Source organism: Bos mutus, chromosome 11 (assembly GCF_027580195.1).
Source record: "Bos mutus isolate GX-2022 chromosome 11, NWIPB_WYAK_1.1, whole genome shotgun sequence".
NCBI lineage: Eukaryota > Metazoa > Chordata > Mammalia > Artiodactyla > Bovidae > Bos > Bos mutus.
The window spans coordinates 4377615-4394279 of NC_091627.1; the positions used below are offsets into that span (position 1 = coordinate 4377615).

At 50.9% G+C, this 16665-nt stretch overlaps 1 protein-coding gene across 2 annotated transcripts in view; it reads right to left on the bottom strand.

Moving 5' to 3' along the window:
- Nucleotides 1–16665, bottom strand: part of CFAP77 (cilia and flagella associated protein 77) — a 152051-nt gene that overhangs the window by 52816 nt on the left and 82570 nt on the right. For both annotated transcript variants that reach the window (XM_070380102.1, XM_070380103.1), the window contains exons 2-3: nt 7535–7634; nt 6557–6785 (exon numbers count right to left, since the gene is read on the bottom strand). In XM_070380102.1, the coding sequence (XP_070236203.1) occupies nt 6557–6785; nt 7535–7634 (329 nt within the window). The remainder of the gene's footprint in view (nt 1–6556; nt 6786–7534; nt 7635–16665) is intronic.

Genomic DNA, 16665 nt, shown 5'->3' on the forward strand with positions numbered 1-16665 from the left:
TTCATTCAGCCAATATTTACTGAGGGCTTTTCAGCAAAGGCACTGGGGTTGGCACCAGGGATGCTGGGACAGGAGGGGGCAAAGCAGACCTGGAGCATCCTGTGTAGGGCAGTTCTGGACGCCCCATCACAGAGCTCGTTTACTGGGAGGTGGGCGAAGGCGAAGGGGAAGGGAAGTAAGACCTCCAAAGGGAAGTTCACTGGGCTCTTATGATGCTTCCCAGGTGGCGCAGTGGTAAAGAATCCTCCTGCCAACGCAGGAGACCCAGGAGACTCAGGTTCGATCCTTGGGTCAGGAAGATCCCTCAGAGTAGGAAATGGCAACCCACTCCAGTATTCTTGCCTGGAAAATCATATGGAGAGAGGAGCTTGACGGGCTACAGTCCATAGGCTCACAAAATAGTCAGATATGACCAAGTGACTGAGCGCACACACACGCACACAGATTATGTTTAAAGCTTTAAGGAAAATCCAGACAAGATGGCCTTCATCATATACACTCTGTCTCAGCACACCTCTTGTGCAGGAAAAATCTGGGTAGCATCTCCATGCCACCTCCATCCTTACGTTTGTTGGGGAGGCAGCTCAGTGCCATGGTCACCATCACAGGTGGTGGGGCCAGACTAACCTCCATTCCACTACAGAGCAGCCGGGGGCAAATGACTTCTCCTCTCTGACCCTCTGTCTCTTCTTCTGTGTGATGGGGATGTAAGACTTGTACTCACTGAGCTGTTCAGTTATTCAAGGAGAGAAGGCCTCTGAGGTGCTCAGCAATGTCGGGCATAATACTAGTTGCCGTTGTTAGTTCAAAGAAGGGTCTGCCCATCTTCCACCTGCTCATGTCAGATACTGGCGTGCAGGGGGCTGTTTGCTCATTGACTGAATGATGGATCCCCCACTAGCATCCATGAAGGCAGAGCCCTGGGCACCCAGAATCTGCCTGGAGTGCCAGCTGCTGCCCAGATCTCCCCCTGCCCCACCCCCAAGCCATCCTTGTCTTATCATAATTGAAAATGTTGGACCAATTAGGAGCAGTAACAATTAAGATGTACCGAGGGCATGTGAACATTTGCAAACACTTATTAAGACACATCAGTAATTAAGCCCTTCTTTAATGGTTACATTTCTGGCCTCCAGATGTATCTGTTTATCTGTTAATGGACCTGGGGTCACAGCGTGCTTTGAGATCTGCGTTATGACCTTACACGTAATGAGAATTAAAAATTCTTCCTTCGCTTGGATTCTGAGTTTGACAGTGAAACAGCAGAGCAAGGATGCCCAGGCTTCTTTCCAGCTGCCTGCTCCTAGGGGTTCACTTTTCAAAGCCCGCCAGCTAGCCAGGGTGCAAATCCAGGCTCTGCCATTGTGCGGCCTAGGGGAGTGCCTGAATCCTCCCTTTCCGGCTTCCCAGGTGGCTCAGTGGTGAAGAATCCGCCTGCCCATGCAGGAGACACAAGAGACTGGGGTTCGATCCCTGCATCAGGAAGATCCCCTGGAGGAGGAAATGGCAACCCACCCCAGTATTCTTGCCTGGAGAAGCCCATGGACAGAGGAGTCTGGTGGGCTGCAGCACATGGGGTCGCAAAGAGTCGGACACGACTGAGCACAGACGCTCAAAATGAACCAAGTGCTTCCTGCCTCGTAGGATTCGTCAGCAGCTGTGTGTGCAGGCAGCTGCCACGTTTAAGTTCAGTTCACAGCAACTTCTGTCCATGGTGGCTCCTATGATCATCAGAGGATAAAAAAGAGGAAGCAGGTGGCTGAATAGTCAAGATGACCTGTCTACACCAACAGCTGCAAACTCAATGCCTCCTGGGACCAGGTGGATCATGAAAATGAAAGAAGCCAGGCTGGGTGCAGGCTAGGATAGACAGAAGGGCACCCGTGGATTCTGCCTGCAGCGGGCGCTGCTGCTCAGCCCCGGCCTCCGGGGAGTGTAGGCAGGAGTGCAGACCCAGGATGCCTGGGCGTCTGACTTTTCCTTGGTGGCTCAGTCGGTAAAGAATCTGCCTGCAGTGCAGAAGACCTGGGTTCAGTCCCTGGGAGGGGAAGATCCCCCGGAGAAGGGAATGGACACCCACTCCAGTATTCTTGCTTGGAAAATTCCATGGACAGAGGAGCCTGGTGGGCTATATAGTCCATGGGGTTGCAAAGAGTCGGACACATCTCAGCTACTAAACTGTTTTTATATGAGATCTCCTGATTTTTTTTTTTTTTAATGTGGCAAGTCATTCAAACTTTTCTGGCTGAGCCCTGCAGCATGTGGGATCTTCCGGCAGGGATCAAACCTGTGCCCCCTGCATTGGCAGCATGGAGTCTTAACCACTGGATCACCAGGGAAGTCCTGAAATTTTGATTTTTTAAATCACTGCCTGGGCCAAATGAACACCTTCGCAGGTTGATTTGGCCTCCACCCCTACTTGTGATCACGTGTCTTCATGGGCATCCTTTGCCAGATAATTGCTTAGGTGTCCACTTTCTTCTAGCTGGAGGCTCAAGGATCGAAATGTACCTTTCTGATTTAGGGACAATCGGTAACAAATTGGTACGGATTGGAAACCAAATCAGCTAACTGGAAAGGAAGTAATTGAATAGTCACAGATTCAGGTTTTGACTCCATCTGGCGTTGAGAGGTCGAATGAGTGGGTGGGTGGAGGTGCACAGGGCCACTCAGGTCTGGTTATTTTGTCCATTGTGAAATGTATCAAAGGCCAGAGGATTTGATCCTGGGGGAGGCAGGGGGCTCTCTCACGTGGGGGTTAAACCTACAAACACAGCATCCCTAGCTTAGAGTAGGCCTCTCCTGTGTTCAGTCTGAAATGGAACTTTATTTTTTTTTAACATATTTGTACTCGTGAGTAATTAGTAGTCATTTGTTTCTTTGCTTCTTTCTTTATTGGATCAAATCACCCCAACCACTCCTCGGGTAGTCGGGTGTAATCGGATTTGGTTTCTAACATGCTTTTAAAGTAAAGAAATAAATACAATCGAGGCTTGTAAAAGGTGATCATTAGAGAATGGGCCTCGGTCCCATAACTTTAAAGTAATAGCCCCATTATGAGAGGGGGCAATGATTTTATAACTGTTCCTTGCACGGATGTTGGAAGGTTGAGGGGCTTCGGGGGCAGGTTGGGCGTTGCAGTAAAAGCTTTTCCAGCAGCCATTTAACCTCCATTTACGAAGAAATAAAGCGAAATTGATGCCGATTTGGGCCTGCTTTGGGGGGTATTTTTGTTCCATAAAAGCGCTTTTGCTTGCAATTTGCTGAGCTGCCCTGTCACATCAGAAAGGGCCGCTGTTGATAAAGATAAAGCTTTATGGCCACAATATTTGCTGCTAACAGCAACCTAATGCAGCATTTTCATTTTTGTGCAATTAATGTTAACGTCTGCTACGAAAATTGTCATTAAATACCATTTTAAAATCCATTCAATTTGCATATGCAAAGCCCATTTACCATCACAGAAGATATAGCCGGCACTTCATCACGTCCTTTCCTTGGAATTGTAGCCACTCAGTTTTATAGCGATTTAAGATTTTTATATTGAAAGCTCGATGGTAATGGATGTTCTTTCTGAGCCCGGCTGACTTAAGCTTTTCCATTGTACGTAGAGCCACACAGCCCCAGGACCAGACACTTCGGGGGGTCGCACTGTACCCGAAGAAAGAGCACTGGATGGAGCATGCTGGCCGGCCGAGATCTGACTTGGGTCGGTCACACCCTGCTGTGTGACCTTGTGAACATTTCTTCACCTCTCTGAACTACTGTTTTCCTTTTTCAAAGAAGGGCTTCAAACCAAATGATGGCTAAGGAGCTGTGTTCTAATATCTCATTTTTTTTAAATAAAACTTTTAGCTGCACCCCTGCAGCATGCAAGGTCTTAGTTCCCTGACCAGGGGTGGAAACACAAGGTGGAAGCACAATGTCTCAACCGCCGAACCGCCGTGGCAGTCCCCGTATTTCTAAATGTATGCACGCCAGTTAAGAATCCGGGCCAAGCCTTTCTGGGAAAAAGTTGTGTGGTCTTAGGGAGGTCAGTGCATCTCTCCGTGGCTCAGCTGGGTGAGTAACCCTGCCTGCTTCCTGCACAGTCTTTGATTTTCAATGTTGTGCTAGTTTCTCGTGTATGGCAAAGAGGTTCAGTTGTACATATATAACATGTATATATTCTTTTACATAATCTTTTCCATTATGGTTTATTACAGGATATCGACTATAGTTCCCTGGGCTATGCAATAAGACATTGTTGTTTATCTGTTTTATGTGTATGTGCTAATCCCAAACTCCCAATTTATGCCTCCTCTATCCCCTTCCCCCTTTGGTAACCATAGGTGTGCTTTCTATGTCTGGGAGTCTGTTTCTGTTTTATAAATAAGTCCATTTGTATCCTATTTTAGATTCCACATATAAGTGATATCCTATATTTATCTTTCTCTGCCTGACTTATTCACTTACTATGATAATCCATAGGTCTATCCACGTTGCTGCAAATTGCATTATTTCATTCTTTTTCATTATTGAGTAGTATTCCCTTGTGTGTATGTATATACATGGGTTGGGAAGATCCCCTGGAGAAGGGAATGGCAACCCACTCCACTATTCTTGCCTGGAGAACTCCATGGGCATAGGAGCCTGACAGGCTACAGTCCATGGGGTCACAAAGAGTCAGACAGGACTGAGCAACTCACACTAACATATATATACGCCACATCTTCTCTATCCGTTCATTTGTCCGTGGACAACTTCCAGATTGCTTCCAGATCTTAGCTAAACAGTGCTGCTATGAAACACTAGGCTGCACAGGGTTTTAATGATGATGGGATGGAATTGACATAGAGGCAGAACATACCCTGAGAATCCCAGAATGCTGGTTACTGCTGTAACATCCTATTTACAGATGAAGGAACAGAAGTCCTAGAAGGACAAGGGTTGGGAATGAAGGTGTGATAAAATGCCCAGGCAACTCCTGGCTGGGGCTCCCCCTGGACACCATGCTGTCTTCAAGACACTGGTGACCAAAATGGGCCAGGCTAGTGACCACACAGTGGGGACTCTGCACTGCACTGGAGAACCTTGCCTTGCCTTCAGAGACTGACTTGGGTGTTATTTCAAAGCGGGAAGAAGGATGATGTACAGATAATTAGTCAATCTGGCCCACGAGTGACTTTCCAATGTGTCTCTAGTGCCACATTCCAGGTCTTGAGGGCTGATGAACAGAAATGCATTTCCAGTATGAGAGTGGTGAGTACTATTTGAGGCCAGGGAGACAGGAAAGCTTACTAAAGAGAGGATGCTGCATTGAGCTTTGATGAACAAGTAGATTTTACCAGGTAGGATGGTGAGAAAAGGCAGAGGGAAAAGCATACAAAAGTATGGTGGCGGACACTGTGGGAAACACACGTCAGCTAAAATAAATAAACATAGAAGCCCCATGTGCTCCAGCAGTTCCACTCGCGGGTATATGTGCAAAAGAATCGAAAGCAGGGACTCAAGCAGATACTCGCACACCCATGCTCATAGCAGCGCTATTCACAATAGCCAAAAGGCGGAAGCAACCCGGGTGACTGTTCTGAATCCATAAACAAAATGTGATATAGTTTGGACTATTATTCAGCCTTAAGAAGGAAAGGAATTCTGATCCATGCTACAGCACAGATGACTCTCAAGTACGTTATGCTGAGTGAAACACGCCAGACACAAAAGGACAAACACATACTATGGGTTAGGAAACTCTGCCGTGCTGGACAACTGCTGTTTTTGCCAGCCGTTGTGTTCTGTTCTCATCCTTCTGGGTCAGAAGCCCTCTTTCCACATCTTTTCCACCGTCAGCCCATATAGATTGTGGAGACTGATTCCAAGCAAGCTCCCTCCAACGAGGGGCCAGGGGTCAGGCCTGACCCATCAGAGCATCAGAATCCCCTGGCCTCAGTAATTGGAGCAGAGGCAAGACACGGTGACCCCGGCCTGGCCAGTCAGTGTATTTTGCGATTTCTACTCGCCCCTGCGGTTGGGCCAGGGACAAGCACGATACTGAAGTCGGGCCAAAGAATCTTAACCTCAGGCTTTTATGGTTCCTTTCCACCGAGGTCACTAAAAGCACAGGATCTAAGGATGCAGCTGTCCCTGGCCATTTTGCCAAGTGAGGAAGAAGCTTATCAGAGACCGGAGCCAAAACTGGGAAGCACAGCCAAGTCATGGAGAGGCAAACATGACATTGCCTGATTGCCTAGATCCGGCTATGCCTGAAGCTCTTCCCTTTCACTCATGTGAGCCAATAAATTCCCCATTAAAAAAAAATCCAAGTTGTTTGAGACTTGATTACATGCAACCACAGTATTTTATAGAATGGCACACATTCCAGAGTTGGGACGTGGGTCACATGTCTGCCTCTGAGCCAATCACCGTGAAGGTGGTTTGTGAAATACGCTGATTGGCCAGGCCTGGATCACTCACCCCTCCCTGGAGTCCAGAGTCCCACTCCCGCATTGTTCCTGACCGTGAGCGCCCTGTCACCGCCCCGGTGAGGGGATGGAGCGTTGGGTACCAGCCATCTTACCGTGCCCGGATCCCGAACGTCATATTTGGGGGGAGGGAGGGCGGTTCCTTCTTAAGGCGCCTGTCATCCTGGTCACTGATGCGGATGTCGTTGAGCTGACGGTAGTGCAAATTCTCCCGGGCAGTGACCAGGCCAGCCTTCACGGCCCCTCTGTTCATGGCAATATAATTCCGGGTCAGCTCGTGGGGGCAAGTCGGCTGCTGTTTAAACACGTTCCAGTGTCCAATGGCTGAGGGCAGGGAGAGACAGAGCCAGGGCCACCAAATCAGTCAGAGAGGTAAAGCAATTGTGGCATCTCACTGGGAGGAAACTGGGGCACAAATATCTTTGATTAACCCAGAACCGGTGGAGGGACAGCCCTGCTCGGCTCCCCGGAAAGGGAGGGGTCAGGATTCCCAGATTCTAGTCGGGGCCTGAGCATCCTTCATGGAGCTGGGCTTGCCCATCCTTGACCTCCTTTGGGGCTTCCCTGGTGGCTCAGCAGTAAAGAATCTGCCTGCCAATGCAGGAGGTGCAGGTTCCACCCCTGTGTCTTCTTTTGTCAAGAAGATCCTCTGGAGAAGAAATGGTGACCCACTCCACTATTCTTGCCTGGGAAATCCCACGGACAGAGGAGCCTGGCAGGCTGCAGTACATGGGGTCACAAAGGGTCAGAGACTACTTAGTGACTAAACAACAGCAGCCGCAGGCCTCCTTTGAGCCATCAGAGGGCTGGCCCTGACCCTGCCCATGCTTGCAACTCAGAAGGTGCAGAGCACAGTCTCCTGCCTGGGGACAAGGCTCCACACAGTCAGGGACCCTTGCTATTTCTCTGACACATTAGACCTGGACCCCGTGTGGTCCTGTCCTTTTCAGCTAAGCTGACTTGGAATCATGCTGCAGGGCAGACCTCTGACTCTTTTCCTGGAGCGTGGCCAGCTGCCATGTGGCCTGGTTAGAGGGCTCAAGTCCCTTTGGCGACCAAGGACGCTTGCTCACCTTCGGGGACCCCTCCATCCAGTCCCCGGATGTAGAGTCCGTAATTAAAATTAATTCCGGGCAGACTGCAGCTTCTTTCCCGGGGCTTCCCGAGCTCAGCCTGTTGGGGAAGGACAGAGGCACAGGTCAAGAGTGGGATCTCAGACCCAGGGTGTTACACTGAAATCAGTGGCCCCAGGGTCTGTGGACGATCTCAGCGTGACTGGGGTGTGGACCGCCAACGCCCCTGAGACAAGCGCTAAGCGCTGTTGGGTGTTGAGACACACCTTGGGGAAGCCTGCCTGCTGGGCTCCTGCTCAGGGGCGGGTGAGGAGAGCAGAGTCAGGAGGACCCTGGTGGTAGCCGGTGGTTGGGACCCAGGCCCTGAAGGAGGAGGTGCATTTATGAGGCAGGAGAGGGCGGCACAGTCCCACACCGAGCAGCCGGTCTTGGGTCCAGCCCAGATCCGCCCGCCTAGTGCTGCACACAATGTATCATGGAGATGGATGGAAAGACCTGGTTCACGGAGACTCCACTGGGGCCACCCCGAGGGAGGGGGCATCTTCCTCCCTAACCCTTCACTCCTAGCTGGACCCTCCAATCCTTGTCCCTGGAGCTGCCTGGGTGCGGGGGTGGGGGGGGGCCTGCGGTGACAAGGCCCACTGTCACCCTCCCAGCGGCAGGACAGCCATTCTCACTCTGCGTCTTGGGTCAACTCCTCCTTGACCCCACAGAAGGGGTTTGTGGGGATGAAATTGCTCTGTGATCAACCACATCGATTTCCCCATTGTACAGGTAGGGAAGCTGAGAACCAGAGCGGCAGGACCATGATCCTCGGCTCCTAAAGGGCAGGGCCGGGTGTGACGTGCAGATGTGTTTGGCCTCGGGGTGAAACTCTTTAAAAAAAATTATATATATATTTATTTATTTTTGACTATGCTGGGTCTTCACGGTTGCATGGGCTTTTCTCTAGTTGCAGAGACCAGGCTTCTCACTGTCGGGACTTCTGTTGGGGAGCACGGGCTCTAGGGCACATGGTCTCAGGAGTTGTGATCCACAGGCTTAGGTGCTCCAAAGCATGTGGGATGTTCCCAGACCAGGGATCGAACCCGTGTCTCCTGCATTGGCAGGCACATTCTTCGCCATGGAATCACCAGGTAATCCTGGTATAAAGATCCCTCTTAAGCACAATGCTTGTGCTGCCTCTCTGTAGACGAGCAGCTAGCTCCCTGGGCGCAGGGGTCCTACGGTGCTTAGAACGTTGCTGCTCTTCGTCAGTGGGCACCTGCCGAGGTCTGGGTTCTCCATCCGCTTCTCTTACTTAGTCCTCACGGCTGCCCTGTGAGGCAGCCCATTGCTGTCCCCATTTCTCAGATGGGGAAGCTGAGGCACAGAGAGGTCAGACAGGCGGCACGAAGCCACACGGGAAGAAGCGGCAGAGCTGGGGTTGGAACCCAGGCTGTGTTCTCTGGCGCACATTCAGATCCGCCTGCTAAAGAGATACCAGCCAGGGGTGCGTGGCTCCTGGTGCCATCAGGCCTGGAGGCCGGGGACTTTTTGAGCTGGGTGGGTGCAGCTGCTCCTCCCACCCCCACGGGCCCCAGGCTCCCAGTTGCAAGGTGTTAAATCCCCAGGACTTCATTGCTCCAGCCTCACCAAAGACTGTCCGGTGGCTCCGTCCTCACCCTTTCTCCAGTCCCATCAGTCTCTGTCCCCAAAGCTTGCGCTCCCAGAGACCTGGGTGCACAAAAGTGGATGATCCAGGACCACCCACAACGGCTCATCACTGCCTTTGGAATAAACCACTCCCTTAGCCCAGCAGTCTGGGTCCTGCACTTTCCAACCCACCCACCTCTGCAAGTTTGCCCCCAACTCCCCAACGTGACCCTCAGACTTGGGCACATCAGACCACTCCCGACCCTGAAGGGTCTGCAGGCATCCCAGTCACTTTTGCTCCTGCCTGCCTTCCCTTTTCTGGTTCTTATTCTTCAAACTTACTGGACCCCTCTGGCTCACAGTGGCTTCTCCCTCCTCTGGCTCCAGTAACTCTTCCTATATGTTCTGTTCATTTGGATAAGCTTAGAACTTAAGTGACCTCAGTTTCTAGGCATGCACATGCAGGCCAGCCTACCTGGATTATAAATTCCTATGCATCTAGAACCATGGCTTCTGTCAGTTTCTTTTTCCTGGTAGCACGTAACCAATGCTTACTAAATGCCTGAGATTAAAAGCTGCCTCCACCGGGAAGCCCTCCTGGGTTGCCCTCAGTGCAGACAAACTTCCTTGTCTATGGCCGCATCGGGCCCTGAGCTCACATTTAGGGTGGTCCAGTGGTTAAAGACTCTGCGCTTCCAGTGCAGAGGGCATGGGTTCAATTCCTGGTCAGGGAACTAAGGTCCAACATGCAGCATGGTCAAAAAATTAAAAAACCATAAAACAAAAACAAGAAACAGAATTACACACTAGAAACAGTAGAACTGCTTCAGCGGGGACAGGCTATGACAGTGTGGTGCTTGGTGAAGAAGTCAGTCACAGAGGACCACATATTGTATGATTTTATTTCATGAAATGTCCCGAATAGGCAAATCCATAGAAACAGAAAGTGGATTAGTGGTTGCCTACGGCTGAGATGGCAAAAGGGAGTAGAATGATTTAGGAGTGACGGTTAAGAGGCATGAGACTTCTTTCGGGGTAATGAAAATGTCCTGAAATTAACTGTGGCGCTGGTTGCCCAATCCTGTGTATATGCTGAAAGCCATTGGATCGTATACTTTAAACGGGTGAATTGTATAGTATGTGAATTATAGCTCAATAAAGCCATTAAAGGTTACAAAGTAGTGTAATTGGGTTATTAATTGTGTGGTGATCAGTTTAATGTCTGTCTCCATTGGTAGACTGTCTGCTGTCCTTCTTTCTTTCTTCTTTCCTTCCCTCTCTCTCTGTCCCTCCCTCCCTTCTTTCCTTTCTTTCAAGGTTGATTATTTTAAAAATAGACTTTATTTTTAGAGCAGTCTTGGGCTTACAGCGAAATTGAGCAGAGATTCTCAACACACCCCATAGAGAGTATTTATTTCCACCCCTGATTTTCAAACTGATCAGCAGAGAAGAGATACCGGTAGAGAGGGGTTGATCGAGTGAATGAATGAATGAGCTGCCTCTTTGGAGACACGATCAGTTCTTTGCTACCCACCGCCTCACCATTTTCCTCCCTCTTCCTTCTCATCTCGGATCCCAGGCCTCGACCTTCCTTGAGAACTAGGAGTTCTGAGTTTCAGGCAGGGGCCTCAGCTGGGTGGTTTGTTTTGATTTCCTTCTACATGATTCACTCAGAGCCGCAGACAAAACCCTGGCTCCTCATTTGTTTATGAAAATGATGTGCCCTCTCCAGTGCCGGCGAGGGAAGTTAATTAAAACGTGACTTCTCCGGGAGAGGCCCCGCCTCCCTCCCGCAGGTGCAGGTGGGCCGACTTCCAGCTGGCAGAGGATCGACAGACAGACTCCATGGCTGCCACTGGGCAGGGGGCGGTGGAGAAGGAGGTGGGGGGAAAAGTGAGTGCCACCATCTCCACGCTTTTTCGTGACGGTTGCCCAGGAATCAACAGCGGCCAAAAACACTGAAGCCTTGGGCTGCAAAAATCATCCCAATGGGAAAGTCACTCATTCGTTCCCTGCACAAATATTTATTTTGCATTTCCTCTGCACCAGACCCTGTGCCAGGAGTTGCAAGGTGAACAAACGGCCCCCTGCCCTTACGAAATTCATTATCTTGCTACAAGGACAAACGGAACAAGTAATGACAACCAAGGGCATCAGATGGTTCGACAGGGGAGCACAGACTGCCTCTAGCTCTGAGAATGTTTGAGTCCACAGAGTGAGAGAAGGTATTTGCAATACATACATCTGACAAAGAGCTGTTATCCATCATATATAAAGAGCTGCTACAGATCAATGAGAAAAAGGCAGGCGATCCTATATAAAGACAAGAAAAGACTTGAATAGGCCCTTTATTAAGAGGATGTCAAGGTGGCCAGGACCCCTAAGTCAAGGTGCTCAACCTCTGAGGATTGCAAAATAAAAACTCAGTGCTATTGGTAAAGATGTGAAGTAACCAGAACATTCAGGTGCTTGGTAGGAGTGTAGATTGGTACAAGCACCACAGAAAACTGTTCAGCAATACCTATTAAAGCTAAACATATATCCACCAATGACCCAACAATTCCCTCCTGGACACCCAATGGGGATGTGTGCCCATGTCCACCCAAGCAGATGTCTGAGAATGCTCACAGTAGCTTGATTTGTCATAGCCAACCACCAAAATGGCCATCCCAGGTGGATAAAAAAGCGGTGACAGATTCATTCCATAGAATACTCCACAGCAGTGGTGCTTAACTGGGGGCAGTTTTGCCCTCCCAGAGGACGTTTGCCCATGTCTGGAGACATTTGTGGTTGTCACAGCCCAGGAGTCGGCACTGCCCTCTGTCCAGTGGGTGAAGGCCAGAGGTGCTGGCCAACATCCCAAGATCCACAAGACAGCCCCCATCCCCTAACAGAGAGTCATCTGGCCCCCACGCCAGTCGGCTGAGGAGCTGCCCACTGCGACAGGGATGAAAGATCAGCTCTACAAGCCATGCGTGGTTCTCACTCAGTGTGGGGTGAAAGGAGCCAGACACACAAGTTACACACTGCTTCACGTGGATGAAGTCCAAACACAGCACTACTAACGTCTGGCTTTAGAAGTCAGGAGGGTGGGTACCTTTGGGGCAGGGACACTGGCTATAAGCAGCACAAGGAGGCTTTGGGGGTGTTGGTCCTGCCTGCCCACCTGGTGTGGGTGCCCTACGAGGTCCTGTCCGCTTCCCTCCTGCAAAACCCGTTCATCTGTGATAGTGGCCATGTGGCGCAAAAGCAGTGGGCTCCTGATATTACCTTCATGCTTGATATCCTACCCTTGGCAATTTAATCCTTTAGGTTCATGCTGTGTGTCTCAGAGTCCTTGCATTCACATATAAACACCCTAGATGTTGTGCAGTTGCTCAGGCATGTCCAACTCTTTGTGATCCCATGGACTGCAGCACCCCAGGCTTCCCTATCCTTCACTATCTCCAGGAGTTTGCTCAAACTCATGTCCATCGAGTTGGTGATGCCATCCAACCATCTCATTGTTTGTCTCCCCCTTCTCCTCCTGGCCTCAATCTTTCCCGGCATCAGAGTCTTTTCCTCTAGGGAAATACTACAGAGGAGCAGCGTATTCACCCATTACCAGCTCAGCTGCCCAATGACACGGGCTAACTGGGCCCACCCTGGTGCTACCACCGCCAACCACGGCAACATCGTAGTCATGGTGACTGTGGGCCGGGCTCCATGGAGGCGCTTACCCTTTGTACCCCTAACAGTTAAGGCAGCCCTGCAAACTACACAGCTTTTCGGGTGGGAAAGGGAGGCCTGGACAGCTGGACTTGTTTGCCCAAAGCTTTACTGCTAATGAGAGGCCACGGCTGGATCTGAACCCACATTGGACTCCATGTCTTTGCTGCCCCTTGGCATGTAGCATCAATTGCCCGGGATTCTCCATTGTCTTTCCCTGTGCGCAAAGTCAGCTCCGCAGACTGGATTTTGCTCATGTTTGCATGACGCCCTCTGCACACACAGAGGACATGAGTAGCCATCTGTCCAGGAGAGCCCTGGGCACAGGCACCGTTTGCTGTATAGACTGGGGGTGATGGGAAAAGCTATCATTTCAGTGACCTGGACACGGGACAGCTAAGTCATGCCTGGGTCAGAGCTGGACAGGAAAGAAGATCCAGCTCTTGGGTTGGCATTTTTGGGGAGAGCCGCTCTAAAAACGATCCCAGTGGGGCAGCCAGGGAGAACAAGAGAGCTGCCAGTCCTTTGAGGGGCTCCCCAGAAGCAGTAAAAGGACCAGCCAGAGGTGGGTTGGCCTGGCACCGACTCTGGGCCTCCCTCCCCAGTTTGTCCAGAGGGGCTTTCTAGAAGCCTACAGAGAAAAGCTGCCTGACAGAAGGGTCTGCAGTTCCCTGGGCAACTCAGGGGACTGGTTAAGAGCTGACCAACAGGTGCCCAGAGGAGCTCCTGACTCTGAACTTCTGGACGTAGGCAGACAGGCTGTGAAACTACTGAGTCGTGGTCACAAATCAGCTCTGACTGGACACTTGGGTAAACCAGGCGGTCTGCGCGTTCAGCCCAGGAGAGGATGAGAGAGAGCGCTCAGCTGGGATGGTCAAAGGTTCTGGGGCAAATGCACAGATGTTGGGCCATGTGAAGGCGGAGAGCACCTGCCCACACAGGGGTCCCCAGAGACCACCTTGTTCTCTTTATAACAGAAGTAAAGGAAACAACAAATAAGAGCGAATATTTCCTGAGCATCTGCTGCATGCAAGGCTCAAGTTATACCCTGTGACCTTGCTCATCAAGCCCTATTAGTGAGCACTTCCTGTGTCCTGAGAGCTTGCTGTACTTCTCCCTGGACTCTCCCAACCCCACCGGGAGGTTGTTCTCCCATTTGACGGGTGGGAAAACTGGAACTTAAACAGCTTCCTACTTGCCCAAAGGCACCCAGGTGGAAGTGTGTGCCAAGTCGCTTCAGTCGTGTCCAACTCTGTGCGACCCCATGGACTGTGGCCCGCCAGGCTCCTCTGTCCATGGGATTCTCCAGGCAAGAATACTGGAGTGGGTTGCCATGCCCTCCTCCAGGGGGTCTTCCTGACCCAGGGATCTTACGTCCACCTGCATTGGCAGGTGGGTTCTTTACCACTAGTGCCATCTGGGAAGCCCAGTAAAGGGAAGAGCTGCAGTTAACCTCCGCCCCCTGATGTCATACTTCTGCGCTCACCCTCAGCAGCCCCTCACAACCATTCTAAAGGGAGGTCACATTGTCCCCACTGGACAGATGGGGAAATCGAGGCTCAGAAAGGGATGGAATGGCAGACTCCTTTCATTTCCCACCGCCCTCCCCCCACTGCCCCGCAACGCTAAGCCCTCCTTGTATTTCTCGTTCTTATGGCTGACTTCGAAGACATTTCAAGCACGACACTCAAGGTCTTTTCAGAGGCGCACCTTCACTTTGCACAACGGGGAACTGTGAAATACTGGCAGCTACTCGGGTCTGGGCTCCTAGAGGGAATCCTTGTCCTCGTGGTGGTTAGACTCAAGAGGCGAATGTGGGAGATAAATCCCCACCCTGGGTCTGGCCGCCCTGCCCTTCTCAGCCGTTTCAAACTGCGCCTTTCTCGGAGTTTGCTCTGTCGCAGAGTGGTTTGGCTGGAATACAGCTCTGGGTGACAGCTGTCCCCATCAGCAGACAGCTTCATTAAACCTCATTAAGATGTCATCCCTCGCTGCCTTGCTTCTCGTCTCCCAGCTCTAATTAAAACCATCTCGCTCCCCGTCCCAGGGGGGGTCTTAGGATTCTCTGGTCTCCTTCTTGCACGGCCGCTCCTCTCTGCTCCCCAACATCGAGGACCAAGCCCTGGAAATCCACGCTGAGATCCAGGCCAGGCAGGCAGCCCCTGGCCCAGAAGCCCCCTCAGAGCAGCCTGTCGCCAGCCTCGGGACCTCTGGGGCTTTCCGGAGGTAAGTACAAGTGGCAGGTACTGCCGGCAGGCTGCCTCTGGAGTCACCGGAGACCCAGGAAGGAAGTACCAGGGGACAATTCAAAAAAAGTGACCCGGCCTTACAACTCAAGTGTGACGATTCTCCACCCCGTACGCTCTTAAAAAATCCTTAACTTGCCCCCATTTCTCACCAAAGAGGTAAAAATGGGTGAAATTAACTGGCTTTGCTTCTTGGATGGTCTAAACTGGATCTTGCTCTGCACAAACGAGCTGGTGGTCATTTCCAAGATGGGTTTTTTGCCTGGGAGCTCAATGCCTGAGTTCCAGACCAGTCTTAGGTGTTCATCTGTGAGGACTGAGCCCCCCAGGGGAGTCATTCCCACCTCCTGGCAGCCACAGAAGGCTGTGACTCATTAACCCTCTAGTCCAGAGTCTCAGCTCAACGAACGCTTCTCCGACAGTTGAGAAGCCTCCTCTCGCTTTCCCGCATCCTATTAAAGCGTAGTTCTGCGAAATCCCACGGTTATTGCCTGGTAGTTATTAAATAAATATCTGTATACGGCTCTGCCCACACCCGCGCACGCACACATATCCCATCTTGCTCGCGGAGGGGGAGTTCATTATTGTAAAACAACTTAAGATCCTCGAATGAAAAGCACAATATAAATGCAAATTGTGATCACGATTAGCATAGAGGATATTTATTTATTTCCATAATGAGAACCTCAGATAAACAATCATGTGAAATAAGGTGCATTATGCATCAAAGGACCCCGGCGTGGTCTCAGAAGCCGGGTTCTTTGAACCGTGCGTATTGTGTGAGCAGCAGTCGAACATCGCATAACGATACTAAAAAGCCACACACCAGAAGACCACATCCATATATGATCAAAGGCATCGAAAATAACGTTAAGTGGAAAAAAAAATCAGCGGGATTCAAAAATTTACATATACTATTGTTACGAACACGCAGAAAAGAATTCATTGAAAAAAAATACTGGAAGTAACCATAAGAAGGTATGTGTGAGGGTATGTCCTTAGAGATGGGGCCTTTGCGCGGGGGGCCAAGGGTGGGGGCTGGGTGTTGAGACTTTATTTTTATAATTAAAAAGGCAGAGTTAAAGCCAGTTTCTATTTTCTGTGTTCCCTCCCGCCAAGCATCAGAGTTACAGTTCTTCTCCTGGGTCATCACTACTCTGCTGCACTTGTGTACTGGGGGCTGAACTGGCTTCCCCAGGTCAGGGGAGGAAAGGAGGGGAGAGGGGAGCCCCAAGCCCATAGGAAGATGTGGAAAGCCAACGTATTGATGTCACAGAGCTGAGACCTTGCTCTGCCAGTTCCTGTGTGACCTTGGGCAAGTCACTTGACTTCTCTGGTCCCCATCGCTCACCTGTAAAACCTCCCTGACTGAGGACTGGAGCCCAGTAAGCCAGTGGTCTCCATTACTGCTGTCACTGTTGGTGCTACTGGGTCAGCTCACCAGCTCAGGTCAAGGGGGGTGCGGCCCGGGCAGTGCAGACACCTATCCAGGCCCCACTGAACCCGCCCGGCCACCCCACGGGCCCCTGCCTGGTTCCCGTG